This window comes from Petaurus breviceps, unplaced genomic scaffold (genome assembly GCF_028583685.1).
Source record: "Petaurus breviceps papuanus isolate PSGF00001 unplaced genomic scaffold, PetGlider_PUasm1.0 176, whole genome shotgun sequence".
NCBI classification, from domain to species: Eukaryota; Metazoa; Chordata; class Mammalia; order Diprotodontia; family Petauridae; genus Petaurus; species Petaurus breviceps.
In genome coordinates this window covers 4,659,699-4,678,366 of record NW_027185771.1, presented here as the reverse complement: position 1 = coordinate 4,678,366, position 18,668 = coordinate 4,659,699, and the positions used below count along the sequence as shown (strand labels likewise).

At 39.6% G+C, this 18,668-nt stretch overlaps 1 protein-coding gene across 2 annotated transcripts in view; it reads left to right on the top strand.

The window, feature by feature from the left end:
* SPG7 (SPG7 matrix AAA peptidase subunit, paraplegin) overlaps nt 1–16,617 on the top strand; it is an 89,406-nt gene extending 72,789 nt beyond the window's left edge. For both annotated transcript variants that reach the window (XM_069085535.1, XM_069085536.1), the window contains 5 exons: nt 4,642–4,757; nt 6,957–7,113; nt 8,312–8,478; nt 10,505–10,582; nt 15,650–16,617. In XM_069085535.1, coding sequence (XP_068941636.1) covers nt 4,642–4,757; nt 6,957–7,113; nt 8,312–8,478; nt 10,505–10,582; nt 15,650–15,865 — 734 coding nt within the window. In that variant the 3' untranslated portion in view covers nt 15,866–16,617. The remainder of the gene's footprint in view (nt 1–4,641; nt 4,758–6,956; nt 7,114–8,311; nt 8,479–10,504; nt 10,583–15,649) is intronic.
* The last annotated feature ends 2,051 nt before the right edge of the window (nt 16,618–18,668 follow it).

Below are 18,668 nucleotides of genomic sequence, written 5' to 3'. Positions count from 1 at the left end.
TCCTTTTCTCAAAGAACAGTGTAGTGGCAGAACATTCCAGCTGCTTCTAGTCCCATCTGACTGATGGACTCAAGATCTTTTCCCTTCTTAACCCTATGAGACAATAAAACAAAACACTAGGAATCAAATCTCAACTGTAAACAAACTACGTTCTGATTGGGCTGGACAGATTGTATGGTGGATTGGGACAGTAATCCTGACAGTCACTAGATCTACTGGGACACCCACCTCTTGATTCCTTTTCAGTCACCCACACTCAAGGGAGGAACATAGTGGAGAAGTAGCAGCCTTTAAGATCCAGTCTCAAGCTCACCTAAGCCAGTAGGTGTGCTGGCTTCCACATGAGAACAGTTCACCGCATGATGTTCTAGAGGAAATAAAGGAAAGACAGAAAGGAGGTTGTTTCTCTTGTTAGTTGGCACAATGCACCACTCCTGTCCTACTGTCATAGGGCTGGGGGAAGAGGAGGTAAGGGGCTTCAGCTTTGAACCAGATGTTTGCCTGGAAGTTGCCAGAAAAGCTCCAGGCTCACTCAGACAGTGGGATGGCCCACTGTAGGTCTGTCTCCAAATGGGCTTCATGGACTATATCCCCATTCAGCCCTGCCACGTAGAAAACAAACAAAGCACAGAAAAGTTAATCATGGAGGAAAAGGGACCAGGAAAGACTTCATTCAGAAGTTAGTGTTTGAGTAAAGTCTTGAAGGAAACCAGGGATTGATTCTACGAGATGAGAAAAGAGCATGAGGGACAGCTGATGCAAAAGTGTGGACAAAGGAGATGGAGTGTCACTGTGAAAAACAAGACTAGAATGTGTAGAAAGCAGTGATGAATAAAATGAGAGCAGGGACTGTTTTTTGTCTTTTTTGTATCCCCAAAACTAAAAGCAGAATAAATGCTCAATAATTCTCAAAAAATAATAAATGCTTATGTAAAATGCCAAAACAGAGTTGTTGATATTTGATCTCAGAGGTAATAGGGAGCTTATAGAGTTTGTGGAGTAGAGGGGAGGTGATACAATCAAACTTATGCTTTAGGAAAATCAGTGTAAGGCTCTTCGAAGGATAGAATGGATTAGGGAGAGACAGGAGACCACCTAGACAGTATTGTAACATTATATGTGAGAGATGATGAGGGCCTAAACCAGGATGGTTGTTGTGAGAACAGAATGTATGTGAGAGGTGTTGTAGTGATAGAAATGACAAGATTTTGTAGCGATTGGATATATGGGATTAAGTTGAGAATAATGCTAGAGTTGTGAGCCTGAGTGATGAGGAGGTTGGTGACCGTGGTACTCTGGGAAGTTCAGAAAAGGGGTGGGTTTTGGAGGAATATAATGAATTGTCTTTTGGGCATATTGACTTTGAGATACCTACAGAATATCCAGCTTAAAAGGTCCAGTAGGGAGCTGGCAATATGGAAATCATCTGTATACAGTCAGGTGCACATTAGTAAGACCTAAACCATAAGAGAAGAGAATTGAAGCTCATGGAAACTAATGAGGTCACCCAGACAGTGTGTGTGTGTGGAGGTAAAGGTTAGATAACATGAGTTTGTTGGAACCTGATTCTGGTTGTATAACTTAGTACCTAGTGGAGCAACACAGGAGGAGGAGCAGAGAGCGTGGGTGGTGGGAGTAGTCTAGGGTTAGAAGAGACACGAACAGCAATAGGACAAAAACAGCAAGAAATTTGAGATCAGAATAGAGATTGGTAAAGTAAGGGCAAAATTGCCCTCCTCCCCCCAGGAATGATTTTTACATTTTTAAATAACATTTTATTTTTTTAAACAGAAGGACTAGATTTGACCCTTTGGCTATAAATTGTGAACCTTGAAATGAACTCTCTTTTCACTTCTGCCTCTCAAAATCATCAGTGCTCTTTGAGGTTCAGATCAGGGATCATTTTTGCCTTGTAGCCTGCCCTTCTTCCTCCCAATTGCTAGGGTTCTGTCCTTCCTGAAACCACCTTTTATTTTACTTCTTTGTATATGAATTTATACCTTTGCAAGGCCCTTGAAGGCAGAGATTATTTCGTCTTTTTTTTGTATCCTCAGGGACTTACACATAGCAGGCACTTAATAAATATATACTTGTTTTTGACTAGCCATTGGCATTTCTTTCCATTAATTAAGAGAATCAGTAGTCATCTGTAGACTAAAACACACAATAATTATTTATAAGTCATTAGAAAGGATTTGACTTTTTTAACCAAGTAAATTCAAATAACAACATTAAGGTTTTGAGGTTTATATTGTCAAGATGGAATTTTTAGACTGTTGTCCTCTCCCTTATCATTACCTTGTAGTCTTCTGACTACAGAAGTAGATCTAATTCATATTGGGAATGCTAATTTTCTTTTTCGTTGTTGTTAATTTTGGAACTTGCCTTACTCTGGGGAGTCACCTTTAGCCAGATAAATAAGAAACATTATAGCCAACCAAGGCTCATGTTAAATATCCCTGTGGAAACTTCATCTTGTAGAAGATCCACATTAAGAAACATATCTCTTTGAAATTCCTATTTGACTTGACCTTAATTTTTAATAAAGGACAAATCAGTTTGACTGGGAGATCAAACAGAATTTTATGCAAAAAAATGGAAAAGTTCTTGTGAATAGCAAGAAGGGGTTCCATCTCTTTTTGGTTGACCTAAGATGAATTTTTTAAAAGTGTAATTGATGGAGGTCCCACCTCAAACTGAGTGACTTACTTTCCTTTTCCCCATCTCTCAGATATGAGCTGTGAGACTTGACCTTGGGACCCCTCCTTAACCTTTCAGTTCTTTACCATACCAGTTACTGACCTGCATTGGTAGTGGAAGGTTTTCTCCTTTTCTCTGCCAGTGAAATCCTTAGTTCCAAACAAAAACTAAACCAAAGAAAGAAGATGAACTTCTGGTGCTTTATAACAAAGACTCCATGAGGTCTCCCAAGTGCAGGACTGACTTCTGGCTGCTGATGCTGTGCTTTCCCAAAAGGAGAAAGGGGGACAGCAGAAGATGATGATAACTGCTTTATTTAGAAGACAGTTTTGTTTTTTTCCAGTGCATCCACAGCAGCAAAATGCACAAAGTTGAGGACTAGGTTTACCATACTAGTTCAGAATAATAATGTCAATGCTACCTTAAATCTGTATCATGTTTCACAGTTTTCCTTTTTTTTAATTTATCCATTTTTATTTTTCAACATTCAGTTCCATAAGATTTTGAAGTCCACATTTTCTCTCCATCTCTCCCCTCCCCCCACCCCAAGATGGTGTGTAATTTGATATGGGCTTTACATATACATTTCATATTAAACCTATTTTCACAGTCATATTGTCAAGAATTAGAACCAATAGGAGAAACCACAAGAAAGAACAAACCAAAAAAAAGGGAGTTAATAATATGCTTCGATCTGCATTCAGACTACATGGTTCATTTTCTGAATGTGGATAGCATTTTCTTTTTTTTCTCTTTTTTTATATTTTATGCTCCACAGTTTTCAAAATGCTTTTGGTTTTGTTACCATATTTGATATAATAGTTTTGTAAGGTAACCAGAGTGATGAGTGGTATATTCCACTTTTTTTGAATGAAGAAATTAAGGTCAAGTGTGATTACCTGCCCAAAGTCACACACCAGGGCCAAGAAGTAGCATCCAGATTTAATGATTCTGTGCCTATGCTCTTTTCTCCTACAGCTTGTATCTAAAGATGCCATTTAAGTTGGAGGAGCTTCTTAGACATTCTCCCATCTATTTTAAAAACTTTTATATTGACTTTTTTTCCACATTGTTTTTATGCTATAGGCCTAGAACAAACTTTTTCATGATAGAAGTTCATAAATCATCACATACTTATGTGCTACGTATAATTAAATCTAATCTGAAACTGTGACCCATATTTGAAGAGAAGTATGCTTTCCATCTGTTACATCCAAATGCCAAGTTATATTATAATGCTATAAATTCTTTCAGACCCAACCTTAATGGGCACTTCTTAAAATATCCAATAGACACATGTAGCAGTGTGATAATCAACTCTTCTGAACTTAAATCTCATCTGCTTTTACTCTAGATATCTTAAAGGAGATTTTAAAATGTATTTGAAAAATAGCATAGCATGTTCTTCTTTAGGAAGTTTTGAGCCTCTTAGGCAATATGATTCAATGAATGGAAAAAAAGAGGGCCTGCAGCCCAAGGGGCCACATTCTTGGTCCAGGCCTGCACCTCTGCCCAGTGTGGGGACCTGGGCCAAATTACTTCCTGTCTATCAACCAGAGACTATATGGGTAAAAGGAAGGTAAAGGGCTTAGTGATCCCTGAGGTCCTTACCATCTTGTAAGTTCTAGATCTGTTCCTCCAGAATTCCTTTTAATGACATTAAATAATATAAAAGTTGTAACAGAAAAATATTTCTCTCTAACCACATCTTACCCTATTTTGTCCTTTTTTAAGTGGGCAGAAGTTGTGGGTGATTGGTCTGGAAGGACAAGACATGACCAGAGAAATTGAATAATGGGTACCTCACTTCTTATATTACACAAGGCAGAAATAGCAGGGCCTGTGAGCCAGGACAGTGCTGGCAGATTTCACTTAGGTATTGCCAAGACTTTTACTTTTGCATGACATCTAAAATCTCTAAAATCTTTGGTGCTTCCTTAGGTACTGCCAAAAAAAGCAAGATTCTGTCCAAGGAAGAACTGAGGATTGTGGCGTTTCATGAGTCAGGCCATGCTTTGGTTGGCTGGCTGTTGGAGCACACTGAGGCAGTGATGAAGGTAAAACTGCTGATGGCTCAAAACTTGTCCTCTCTTGGGTTTGAAACTCACACCATCCTTGATGCTTGGCCCTTCATTCATCTCCTTCTCTCGGCTGATTGGCGCCAACTCCTCTTGTATCTATCCACTCTCTATTCGCACCACAGTGACTGGGGTCCGTGCCCTCATCTTTTCCTATAGTCTTCCTACATCTGCCCTTGCAGCTCTCTCTCTCCCTCTCCCTCCTTCCCTACCTCACTCCTTCCCTCTTTAAGGATGGAGCCTCTTACTTTTTAACATTTGTATCCCTAGTGCCTAGCATAGTACCTGGCATATAGTAAGTGCTTAATAATTATTTGTTGATTGTTTGAAAGAAAGTGTATCCTAGTCGATAGAGAGCTAGACTTAGATTCAAGAAACCCTGTATTCTGGCTCTTAGGAGCTATGTGATGACTTCACCTCACTCTGCCTCAGGTTATTCCTGTTTAACCTTGGAGTGACAGTTTCTGTAGCACATAGCCCTTCCAGCCCACTTGTGAGGTTCAAATCTGAGAATATATATAAAGTACTTTACAGACTTTCCAGGACTGTAGAAATGTTATCCCTTATATATGTTAGGAACCCAGACTCAGAAGCAAGAAGGCTTGGCTTCAAGTTCCACCTTTCACACAAATGGGCTCTGTGACCCTGGGCATGTCATTGAACCCCTCGGTGCCCCTGGAAATGCTCTGAGACTCTCAGTTGGAGAAAAGTTGCCAGCCAGCAGTGGTAGGGGCTGTTTCCTCATCAGGAATTCCTTATGCCAAGGAAATCACAGTTGTAGTCTAAAATAAATGTTTATGATGGTGGTCATTATTGCATGCCAGCATCTAGAACATTGTGTATCTATGTACTCGAAGAAAACTACACATTACCACAGGGGGTCAAGAAAACTGCAACTATTGAGATTTTTATATCTGGAAAGACTAAGAAAGGTTTTGATGGAAGTCAGTGAACTGATGACAGGTATGGATAGGAGGAACCCATACCTAGTCATCAAATTCTGAAGTACTACAGCTAGGGTGGGGAGGAGTGTACAGAACTACCATTTATAATAATCTTGCATGATTTTCAATTGGATCAGAGTCTAATCTTCTGTTAGGGACAGATACAGGACCCTAATACAGATCCAGATCCAGACAGGTACAGGGTCATTCATTTCCTCTTGCATTTAAGAGAAGTTCCAGTTTGTAGGATGATTTAGAAAATAATCTAATCAGGGGTACTTGTTGTGACCTCATAGGCTCTGTTCTCCTTGTTTATCTTTAGCGAGTTAAGGGAGCAGTGGATTAATATAGGGTTTGTGTTATAAATTGCCCCACTACAAAGTATTGTCTTTCTCCTCATTGATTAGTAATTGACATTGTTGTGTAATATTTTCTTTGGCACTTTGCATGCTCCAAAATACCCTCAGCCACAAAACTATTGCAATGACTATAAACTGAAAATCCCATTTTAATTCTGTGAACTTCAATATTAGAATTCTATTCATATTGTTAAGATTAGTTTGGTGTGTATGTTTTAACTTCTTTTTTTTGTGGAAATGCCTTTTCAATGGAAGATCTAGATTTTGAGAAGTTATAAAGGATAGATAAGCTAGAATTATTAAAAATTAGAGCCATAAACATTTCACTTAAGCTGCCTTGTTTCCCCTGTAGCACTTTAGCTATATCTTCCCTAGTATTTCCCACCCCCTTTTTTATTTTTTAATAGTATTTTTTCCAATTACGTGTAAAGAAAGTTTTCAACATTCATTTTTATAAGATTTTGAGTTCCAAAGTTTTTTCTCCATTCTTTGCTTCCCTCCCCCTCCCCAACACAGCAAGCAATCTGATATTGTTTATACATGTGCTGTCGTATTAAACATATTTCCACATTAGTCATGCTGTCAGAGAAGAATCAGAACAAAAGGGAAAAACCTAGAGAAAGAAAAACAACAAAGGTGAAAATAGTATGTTTTGATCTGTATTTAGACTCCATAGTTCTTTCTCTGGATGTGTATAGCATTTTCCATCATGAGTCTTTTGGAATTGTCTTAGATATATGTTTTAACTTCTTTGGAAGCCTGAGATTAAAAATAGCATTAGTCTTGCATTACTTCCTCTCAGATTGCTGCTTTTGTGTTTTTTAAAAGTCTCCATTCTGTTTGTGAAATTTGAGGTCCATTTTGACATTTTGCAGGTCTCGATAGCCCCACGGACAAATGCTGCCCTGGGATTTTCTCAGATCCTCCCCAAAGACCAATATCTCTTTACTAAGGAGCAGCTATTTGAGCGGATGTGCATGGCTTTGGGAGGCCGAGTGTCTGAAGCCATTTCTTTTAATAAGGTTACTTCAGGTGAGAAGCTAGCTCTTAGGTGAATTAGTGAAGAGTTTCTTACCATCAGGTACATTATGATAATATCCTTTTACAGGAGCAACTTCAAAGCCAGATTGTCTTCTTTCAGAGTCGGTGGCCTTGAATAGGGTAAAACAATTTGGAATAAATTAGACTGTTTCTTGGAATATCCCATTCATGTGCTGAAAAGAGTAGATATAACCAAAAGAGATGTGGAGCTAGGAAAATCAAATTTTTTTAAATTTAAAGTTAAAGTGTATTTATTTTTGTTTTCTGCATATTCTGTATCTGTAGTTAATTTTGGTATTTGAGAATTTTGGGTTCACATATTTCAATAAAAGCAGTTCCACATTACCAAGTCACTATCTGCTGTGGAGATTGCGTCTATTCTTGAGAGTAAGAAAGAGGCCAAATAACTTATTCACGTCCACTTGGTTGGGATGGAGCCTTCATAAGCCTCAACATTAGCACCTTGTTTGGAGAAGAGTAGGTGAGGAGAACCCCAGTAAAAATCTTAGCTAGGCATTTTTAGTCTAGTTGAAATTAACATGTATTTAAGTACTCGAAAAATTCAGATTGGTTTAGTACTGAGTACAGGTGCTTTTAGAAATATTAGTTAAGAGCCTATAGGAGGTTAATGAATGCTTTTAGGGGCATTAGAACACAAACCCAAACAAGTACACCTTCAGGGGTTCAGCTGTGAAATACTCACCTGGTTTAAATTGATGGTGATATTGCCACTATGTGGAAATTTGAAGTACTGAATTTTAATCTAAATTCACAAAACAGCATTACCTTGAATGTTTTTTTAACAAATGTTGTGAATCTAATGAAACTGATGGGGTGAAAGAAACTCTTCATGGCCATATAAGTGCATATTCATAATTATTGTTCATTTATCTAATGCTTGATTTTAATAACACTAGGATAATAAGAGTTACATTTTCCTGTTGTTTATAGAATAGAATTAAGTATAGAACTAGTTGGTTTGTTTTTAATGGGGAAGTAAGATGATCAGGAAAAAGTGCCATTTGACTTATATCCTATTATCTATCACTATAATCTTTGATAACATAGAGAAGGTCTTAAATTTTGTTGTCAGACTCATGTTTGTGCTCAAAATGAAGGCTTAACAAGAGAAATCCGTTAAATTGACCAACATTATAAACTTTTATTTCTTTTGATTCTTATTATTTAGGGGCACAGGATGATCTAAAGAAAGTCACTAAAATAGCCTATTCCATGGTGAAGCAGTTTGGGATGGTGCCAAGCATTGGCCCTGTTTCCTTCCCTGAGCAGCAGGAGAGCACATCGGGCGTAGGAAGGCGACCCTTTAGCCAAGGGCTTCAACAAATGATGGATCATGTAAGTATACAAAGGTGACTAACTGCCAGCATCACAGATATTTAATTACTGAAATTGAATTTGCAAATTCCCTAGCAAGGGAATCCAAGGTGACTGGGGCTAAGCCCCAGATGCTGGTGTCCTCATCAATATGAGCAGCTCTGATTTCCTCATTTCCAACGATCTAAAACTTGTTGTCCTGGAAAACAGAGAGGGAAGTGTGTAAGAGCTCACCACTTCTTCTCTTTGTCTTCATAAGACTTTCATAGCTTTTCAGGGTTTCTCACCATTCAGTATTACCCACCATTTCTCTTGACTCTAGTTTTTCACATCTTAATGTTTTTACTCATCTTTGAAAAAAATTGATTGTCATTGCTAAAGACCTTAGTACACTAAATTCTAACCCTCAGCCTGGTATAACTGTCCATCCTTAGAAGGTTTCCTTCTAGTATTTGTTTTTTGTTTTATTTTGAGATAAGTGGAAAATAATCAATTTACTCTCTTTTGTCACTTAAGTGGGCAGATGAATATTTAGTATAAAGCACATCAGCACCATGCCTCCTTTCTTGCTCCTTTGTCACAGCCAGCCAGACTTACACTCAGGACACTAAAGATTTGTTTATGGAAAGACTGCAGGGTTTATACAACCAGTCTAGCCCATGCCATAGACACAAATTCTGAGTATCAAGGTAACAGAAAATAACCACTCTATAGAACTGATAACTATTGAGATAATCCAGTACCTAGCAGTACATTGTCAGTCTTTCAGGATAAAATTAAATGAACCATATGTGAGAAATGCTGAGATGATTGATTATCTGTTCCTTTATTCATCTTGTGTTTCGTTTCTATATGGGAAAGATTTGACAAATGGAATATATTGAATTTTAAGATTTGGGAGTTCCTTGTGATATGAGATGCAGCAGGCAATGGCACTTTGACTAAAATACCTCTGTATGTCAAGCATCTGCTGAATTTCTCTTAGCCAAGGTCATTTCCTCAGTGATAGTAAGAGATAGTAAAGCCTACCTTCTCCCATACTCTAGCCCTTTCTTCAAAGGACATTCCACAGAATCATTAATCCTTGATCATTTTCTCCGTGTGATAGATAGCTTTTTGTCTATAAAGAACATATACCCCTCTCCCCCCCAAAAAATAAAATTAGCAGCCACCTGAAAAAACTTAGGACTGTGAATTCACTCCAAATAGAGTTAATAATGAAAATAGCTCCTTCAACACTTGACAAGAAGATAAAATTAGCTCAGTGTCACCCACCTTTTTGTTGATTGGTTTTTACCTTGTTCCTTTCCAGATTGAGGACCAGCATCAATTCCAAAAACTATAGTTCCGTCTCTCCTCCTAAAATATAGCCTTCCCATGATGCAGATCAGGCTGATGTGTTTTTTGTGAGACCACAAAAAGTAGTTCCCCTTCCTCCTCCCTAGCCAGCATTGGGAAGTAAAAAATTTATTTTTCTAAGAGTTCTTCAGCACTAGGAACTAGTTTACGCTGCTGTCCACTTTGCCTGGGCCTTATTATTTTTGAATGTGTTGCCAGGTTTAAAATTACCTTTGGATCAGGGAGCTAGGAAAATGGGACACCATGACCTTGGGAAATAGTGAGGAGCCAAAGGGAAGGAGCCCAGAGTCCTAACAGGGAGCTGAACAACCTTTAGCATTAAAGAGCACAGAGTAGAGAGGACCAAACCTTTTCCTGTTGCTTAGCTTTGTTTATGGAAGGAGGCTGTTCCTGCACCTTAGCGAGCTTTGAATGAGGGGCTTGATTCCAGAGGAATCAAGGGAGAGAGGAAAGGAACTGCCTTAGGTGCTTGCTTATAGAAGTTAAAGCTTGGTGTGGGATCTTAAGAATTCACTTAATCTAATCTTACTGTTTTACTGATTAGGAAACTGTAGCCCAGAAGATTAAAGTGAATTGCCCAAATTAAAGTTTTTGTTTTTTTTTTTTAAAGAAAGAAACTGGAATTAGAAATTGCAGTTGTCCATAGTAGCTTCTCCTCATAGGAATATTTTTCCTCCTTTTCCTACAGGAAGCAAAACTGCTGGTGGCTAAAGCATACAGGCACACAGAGAAGGTACTGCAGGAAAACCAAGCCAAGCTGCATTCGGTAAGCGTCAGGTGTTTTGTGCTCTCATTCTGGGGTCTGGGCCAGTTAGAGCCAGAGGCAAGGAAAGGGGAAAGCACCTGTGGCCCATTGAGTTTGGGGTTATCCCTCTCCACCAAGTGTACTTTCTGCTTCTTCTCTTCAGCCATCTTCCTCTTTAATCTGCTTTGCTCTTCTTTTTTCCTTCTCATGTCTTAGTAGTACCTACAAGTATTGTTTGGCTGTCCTGGTAGCACTTAGAGCTAAGGAAATTGCATGTTACTGGGTCAGAGCCTATTAATAAAGAAGCCACTTTTTCTATATTAACCCTATGTTATCTTTACAAAGGGGAAGAACTCTGTTCAGTCTCAAGCTCCACCCAAAAGCTTAACCCACATGAAGATCCCAAAAATTATGGTAGGAGAATATAGGATTCACTGCAAATCTATCACCATAGTTCTCAGCCTTTGTGTGGCTGGCTGATTTGTGTAAGGTTGGTCTAGAGAGAAGGCAGCAATTGGATTCTGATTTTAAAAATAAAAGCAGAAAAAACCTAGGAGGTTAGTGGTATTTATTTAGTGCATTTGTTTGTCTCTGAAGCCTCCTGGTGACCCCTCCCATCCCTCAGGTCATCACATGTAGAATTATATAACTTGGTCTGCCCAAAGCTGTTGCTGCTAGGTAACTAAGTAAACAGACATTCACACACCCATCTGGGACTGCTGGGCCTGCATGGGAGGGATCAAAGCCAAGCTAAGTTAGAATCAGCATTTGCTGAAACCTTTCTGAGCAGTGAGAAGTCCTAGAAGAGAAGCGATCTCTGGCTGTTTCTCTTTACTTCCTGTTATTGGAATAGGCTTCAGAAGAGAACATTTCAGTGTCCAGAATATCTTGGATGGGCATATAAGAGAATCCTAGAGTGCAACCTGGCCATCTATCCAGCCCCTCCTTTTACAGGTGAGGAAAAACGCCTGGGAGCATCAAATGACTTTGCCAAGGTCACAGCAGCAGTGTAAGGCTCAGAGGCAGGGTTTAAACCCGAGTCATCTGACTTCAGAGCGCTCCAAAAGCACAGTGGGCTATTTGGGAAGGTCATGGGTCTCCTCCCCTTGTTTAAATTCTTCAGGGAAAGGCTGGATGAGCCTCTCTTTCGGCATAGGGTGATTCTTCTTAGGTGTGGGTGATATCAGGTGGTCATGGAAATTCTGTGATCATAAGCCTAGGACCTCCCTGCTTCACTAGGACACTTTGGGAGCCACTGATTATTAGGTAGTTCAGAATTAGCAGATATTTGCTAAAGACTGTGCTGGGGGCTACCTAAAACACAGGCTCTGCCTTCATGTAGCTTAGCCTCATGGGGGAGAAGATAACTCCACATGGGCTAAAAGGCAGAGTAGCAAAGGCAGTGGATTTGATCAGCTTCACAAAGGAGCTGCATAGGAAATGGTGTCTTAATGGAGTAGGAATTCAGCAAGTGAAGGACATTCCTGGCATTGGATTGTGCACGGACACAGAGCAGGAAAGGGCAATGTGTTCAGGGGACAGAGATGAGTCTGTTGGCCTGGGAGAGCCCCAGGAGCTCATGCTGGAAAGTCAGGATGGTATCAGATCGAGGAGGGCCTTGAATATTACACTTTACAAAGGACAAATGTTACACTTTACAAATTGACTTGTTAGGCAAGGGGGATTCACTAAAGATTTTTGAGAAGTCTGAGAGTAGTGTAACAGTGAAGTTAAAAGAGCAGAGATTAAATATGTGGGAAGACCCATTGGCAAATTCTCAGAATACTCTAAGAAGGGAGGCTGGTCATCACCACCTGTGCTCCAGGGTGGTAGTAAAAATAAAAGGGAGAGGGGTGGCCAGGTAGCACAGCGAGTAAGAGCACCGGCTCCAGTGTCAGGATGACCTGGGATCGAATCCTGGGCTCAGACACTTAGCACCCACCCAGAAACACCTGGCCATGTAACCTTGAGCAAGTTACTTAACCCCAATTGCTTAGGGGCCACCAGGTGGCTCAGCGAGTAAGAGCACCGGCTCCAGTGTTGGGATGACCTGTATCAAATCTGGGCTGAGATACTCAGCACCACACCCAGAAATAACTGGCTGTGTAACCTTGAGCAAATTACTTAACCTTGATTGCTTTAAAAAAATAAAATAAAATAAAAGGGAGAGGCCAGATACCAAAGATTTTGTTGTGGCAGAAGTGATAGGGTTGGGCTGTTGCTCATACATGAGTTCAGGGAGGACACCAGGTTTTCAATCATGGGTTGACTGGGCAGGTGGGTACCCTTGACAGAAAAGGTGACATCAAAAGGATATTTAGAAAAAAGATAATGCAGTTATGGACATACCAAGTTTGAAGTGCCAGTGTGACATCCATGTGGAAATGATTTGTCAAAAAATTTTGGATAAAAGTATCAATTTGGCAGTCATCTGGGTAGAAGTAGGAGGGACTGAGTTTAAGTGTGTGGCTAGAGGACTGACTCTCTTTTACCATAGAGCTGGGTCTTGCAGCCACAACTCCTAGTTCCTATCCCTGTGATTTTTCTTGTGAAAAGGAGAAAGACTTTGCATAACCTTTAGAGATATCCACAGCTTTCTTCCCAAGACAGTAGTGAGGTTTTTCCATTCTCTGCTCTCTTGGCAGTGAGCATACATGGGTTTCAACTCCATGCTAGCTAGGAGGCTATAGGGGATATGGATGATTTCCCAGAAGCCACTCTGATTTTCAGAAATTCCCCATATTGGCATCTCTCAATTGTTCCAAGACTTTCACTATGTCTTCCAGGGGAGGCAGGCCTTTGAATTAATAAATGAACGAATGAAAAAGCATTGTTAAGGATTTTACTATGTGCCGTGCGCTGTGCTGAGTCTGGGGATACAAAGATCAAAAAGCAAAGCTGGCCCGATCCTTAGTGAGCTTGTCTCCTGACAGGAAAGCAATACATGTTGGTAAGTTTTGGTCAGAGAAGCCTGTTTTGGTCTAGGAAGTCACAGGGTAGTGAGTGGAGTCATAGGGGGATTGATTGGCATGTCTTTTCCAGTAATTGTTGTGTCAGGGTGATTACTGTTCCCACAGGTGGAGGGTGGGCCAAGAGAAAGATCGGAGGAGCAGGGAATTGGGCTCAGATCTTGTCTGTGCTGAGGTGATTTGTGATCTTACGAAAGTTCCTTCAAGTGGCCTCAGTTTCCTCATGTATAAAATATAAGAGGTAGGGATTAGACTAAAAGCCTTTTTGCCTTTCTCTGTATCCCCAGTGCTTTGCACGGTGACTGGCAGATAGTGCTTGCCTAATGAGTATTTACTGACTGACTGAAATCCCTTCTAGCTCCAAGTCTGTGAGCCTATGTTCTGTGAGTTTTTTTTCTCTGTGATAAAGCTCCTAGCTGGAAAAGCAGTCCAAATTACATCTCTTCTTTTTGATAGCTCTTTACTTTTTTGTGAGTTTTAAGTTTATTGCTATGCGAAGCCCTTCAAATAGCTCTGCCAGGTCACAACTATTGATTCTCTTTTTGAGGATTGCAGAATCAAGTGAAATGACAGTTCCATTTCTTCATTCTTGTCTCCTTTGAGAATCCTCAATGGGGACTCCCCAGCTCCTTAGCTTTCTCACGTTACTGAAAGTAAAGCTATAAGGAATAGGATGTTTTCTGAGAATAGATTGAAAGTAGACACAAATTAATCCCTACAGCAGGAGCTAGGAAAGCTGAGGAACAAGAAGATTACAGTTTGGCACACCACCTAACTCCTATAATCTGTTTTTAAGAACCATCCTAAAGTATTTCTAGTTTATCTATTGCTTGAACCTGTGGCCCCATCTTTTAGCTTGGCAGCACATAGACAAGTCACAGTTTAACCATTTTTCCCTACCTGATAGCTCCATAAATAAGGGGCCTCTGGTGGCTGCAGAACAGAGATTTGTTGGGTAGATGATGGAAATCCCATCATCATAGAGTTGTGGTGGAAAAGCCCTTCTGGCCCAAACCCTGACTTCCTAGCCTTCACTTGCACTGTTTTTCTTCACGTATACTGTATTTCAACCAAACTTCATTACATGAAGTTATTGAAACCCAAATTTTCCTACCTCTGTTCCTTGCTCATGCTGTTTCATTCACCCTTATCTGTTAAAATCCTGCCATTCAAATCCCATCATATATGCCTCCTTTCCCATGTGGAAAATAGTCCCTTTTTGTTCTATGTTTCCATAACACTTTGTTTATTCTTTCTATAGTAGTTATCACATTTTACCCATACTTAGAGTTATTTGTCTTTTATTTCCCCCTTTATGTTACTTGAAGGTGTGGACCATGTCTTATTTTTTGTTGAATACCCCATGGTGCCTAGCTCTGTGCTTTATAGGTAATAAGTACTCAGTAAATATTTGTCAGATTTCAGACTTAGCTAACCAGAAACAAGGAATGTGTTATTTGGTGGCATTCTTTGCACTTGGGTTCTGGAGCCATAGAGCTAGTCCTGTTAACTTTGCTTTGCAGTTACCTCCATGTCTTATTTTAAACCTCTACACACTTGAAATTTATACCACATCGAGTGTCAGAGATGACTTTCTCCTTTCCTCTTCCACTTATTGTGGGATGTTACCGTCATCCCTTGATGTCAGTGCCCTTCCCATTCCACAGCTCCACCGAGGGTTTTTTTTTAATAGATAGCTAGATAGATATAGATATTTATGTGTGTATATATGTAAATGTGTGTATCCTAAAACCCATCTACCTAACAGTAAAAAAGTTTGCTTCTAGAAAATGAGAAATTAAGTTAGGGAGGTGGCATATCATTCTCAAGATGTATCCTTCTTCTGTCTCCCAGCCTGCATTCTTGTCACTGCTTCCATGGGAAAATGATTTGTCCTAGGGCTTGATATATACTACTCATAGAAATACTCTTTTGAGCTTCATTTCCTGGACCCTGGGAAGGCTGAGAGAGGGTTTACTCTGAAGTTTGTTAGCCTGCATGGATATTCTGTTGAATGGTTTTCTCTTTCATTCATTGATATTCTGATCTCAAAAGGCTCTTGTCTATATCTTTGAGTCTGCTCTCAGTGCTTATACACTGGTATATTTGTTCTTTCTAGTTGGCTAATGCCTTGTTGGAGAAGGAAGTGATAAACTATGAGGACATTGAGGCCTTGATTGGTCCACCTCCCCATGGACCTAAAAAAATGATCACTCCGCAGAAATGGATTGACGCAGAGAGAGAGAGACAAGGCACCGAGGAGGAAGAGCTACCCCAGCCACGGCACCCCCAAGAGGAGGATTTGGATGAGGAAGAATCATCCCAACAAAAATAGTCTGAACGCCTTTCTCAGAGGGTTAGAAAAGAAGCCAGCGTTTCCTCCAGAAATCAGAAAACAAACATCCCATTCAGTTGACCTACTGGGTTTCATTTAAACTAGGATCTCCAGTTCTTGTGTTCAAATAACCCTAAAACCCATCACAGTGCACAAATTACACTAGGCAGCCTCCCCAGGTACAGGTCTGAGCTACATTCACTCAACCATTAATGAATCCTTTTGCAGAGGATTTGGGATTTTTATCTTTTCCCCTACGGGGACACGCTCCATCACAGATGATAGGTGTTGCATATTACCCAGTGTTCAGAGGTTTATAAACACTGACTGAGAACATATAGCAGTGCTGACCTGTTGTCCATGAAGAACAACAGGAAAACTTTTTAAGAATCCCATATCTGCCTGACAGTTATATATGACCTTTTCCCTGGTTCCTCTGACTTTATCAGAATAAATAATGAAATGCTCAAGAAAGGACTCTATGGTTACGCTGATCTGATCATTATTACATGTTTTAACTGTGAGCCCTCTCATTATGTCATCTGATAAATGAGCTTACAATATTATGGGAAATGAAAGGAAGCAAATTTATGGGATTAAAATATCTTCACCTGATACTATTTAATTGGATATCATGTTTACAGAGATACTCTTAATGCTTTGTTTTCAAAGTATGACACCTTACCTGGGTGAGCTGTTGTAATGTTTGATTAATAAATTTTGCAGGATGACATCCACCTCTTACAACTTAACCAGGCCTCATTGAGGAGAGTAGTTGGGTTTATGTGTCTGTTTCATTTTTTTAATATAGTTTGTAGATTTTGCTGTTAGAATAGCTTAAATGAAAAGCCCATTTTGTAGGATCCACGGACTTAAGTAACTTTTAATCTGTCATTCAGTGCGTCCATCATTGACAGTCTGGAAGAGCCTGTTTTCATCATTGATGGATAGAGATGCATTTTGGTTTACTTCTTCCCTTGTACATGAAGGGAAACAACTGTATGAGAATATTATCTCAGATATGTTCAATCTTATTTTTCCCATCCCTCAATTTTCTCCGCAGAAAACCATTTGGAGGCATGGATTTGGGAGTACTGCCTTGAAGGAATAAGATTTAATATATTAAATTGCTATTCTCAGAATCAGTGTACAAGAAGAAATGTCCTATTTGTGTTAGTTATGTGAACCCAGGCAGCTGTTACAAATACTTCTTGTAGGGAATGAATTATAGGATGGCAATTTTGTTGTCCCTGAGAGGGCATTGAAGCAGATTTGCCATATTGCTTTTTGGATAAGCCCCAACTAAGTCAAATTGGTATTTATCAAGGGCTGCTTCATGCACAGACAGCACTTTGCTATCCCCTAGGACTTTGTGGTAGGTACACATAGTCCAGCAGAAACTTTGCCTAACAGGATACAAGCTCAGGATAGCTTGGGCTCACAATTGATTTTGGAATGTAGATTTTCATCTAGGTGACCATTCAGAAAAGACTACAAAGGGGACACTATATAGTTCACATTATGACCAAATCCCCTAGCAAATTATTCTCCTACTGAGCCTTAACAAATCATGTTAAATGAGTCTGTAGAATTACAGGAAATGAAGTAAACCAAATTCTTGTTTAAGAATAATAAGGTTGGCAGCCTGGTGTGGTGGAATAGTGATGCACTTAGGATTAGAAGAGACTGTCTGCAAGTGGGGTGACCTTGTACATATCACTTCTTGGAACCTTGATTTTCTCATCCATATACAAAGATGATATTTCATAGGGTAGTGGTGAGGACTAAATGAGATCACAAATAGATATGTCTTTGTAAGCCTTGACGTGTTATCTCAATAGTATTGTGTTGGGTTAGAAATCAGTTTCCAAGAAGAAACACTAGGTGTGTAATAATTGTAAACACCTTGTAGGATGGCAATTGTGCATCATGGAGAGGGTACAGACAGATTTCCAAAAGCCCTAGAATTGATCTGCTCTCCTGGGAATCCTCCAGATTGCTAGTCCAGAACAGACTTCCTAAGGTAGTGTCATGCTGGAAACAGTCTCTTGGCTTAGCTTTGGAATCTGCCCGGAGTCTAGGGGCACTACCCAGCTGAAATAAAGCTAGCTATTGGTGGTCATTGCCTGACCATACAGTGAAGCTTCTGGCTCACCTGATTTCTGGCTCTACTTGAGCACTTCATTACTTCTTGCCAGGCTTAGTTCTATCTTAGAATCTTTTGTGTATGTGTGTGTTCTTAAAATCTTGTAGGTCAGTGCCTAGGAGTGTTTTATTCATTGCTAGACCATAACCCACTGGTGTTCAAGAGGAAAATCTAGTAAGACTAGTAGGAAAGTTTTAAGGGAGGTATTCTATACCTGGCTGAAATTCAATGAGATGAGATTCCGGAGAGTGTCAGAGAGTCTATAGAAGCTTCTTAGAGTGGGATTGATGAGATAGACATCTGTCCTGGAATAGGAAAGTGACAGAGGATCTGCAAAAAGGTTTTATTTAGCAAAGTACTCAAGGTAAAATTTGTAGTAAATTTCTCTGGTTTTTCATCACAAAAATTTAATTCAAATATGATTTCAGCAGCCAATTCATTGTGTGAACAAAAGTGCTTCTTCCAAGACTGAGAGATCTCCTTGGTGTCATATAGCCATTGTTTCTACTAGTATAGACAAGTATACATTTTATATGACTGTTGAAAAGAATGGTCTGTATCCAAGCCCAGGATTTGCACATTTTAGACTTAAATTTTCTTCTGCCTTTTGCCAGCTTGTTGAAATTTTACAGTTATATGATTTTTTAAAAATAACTA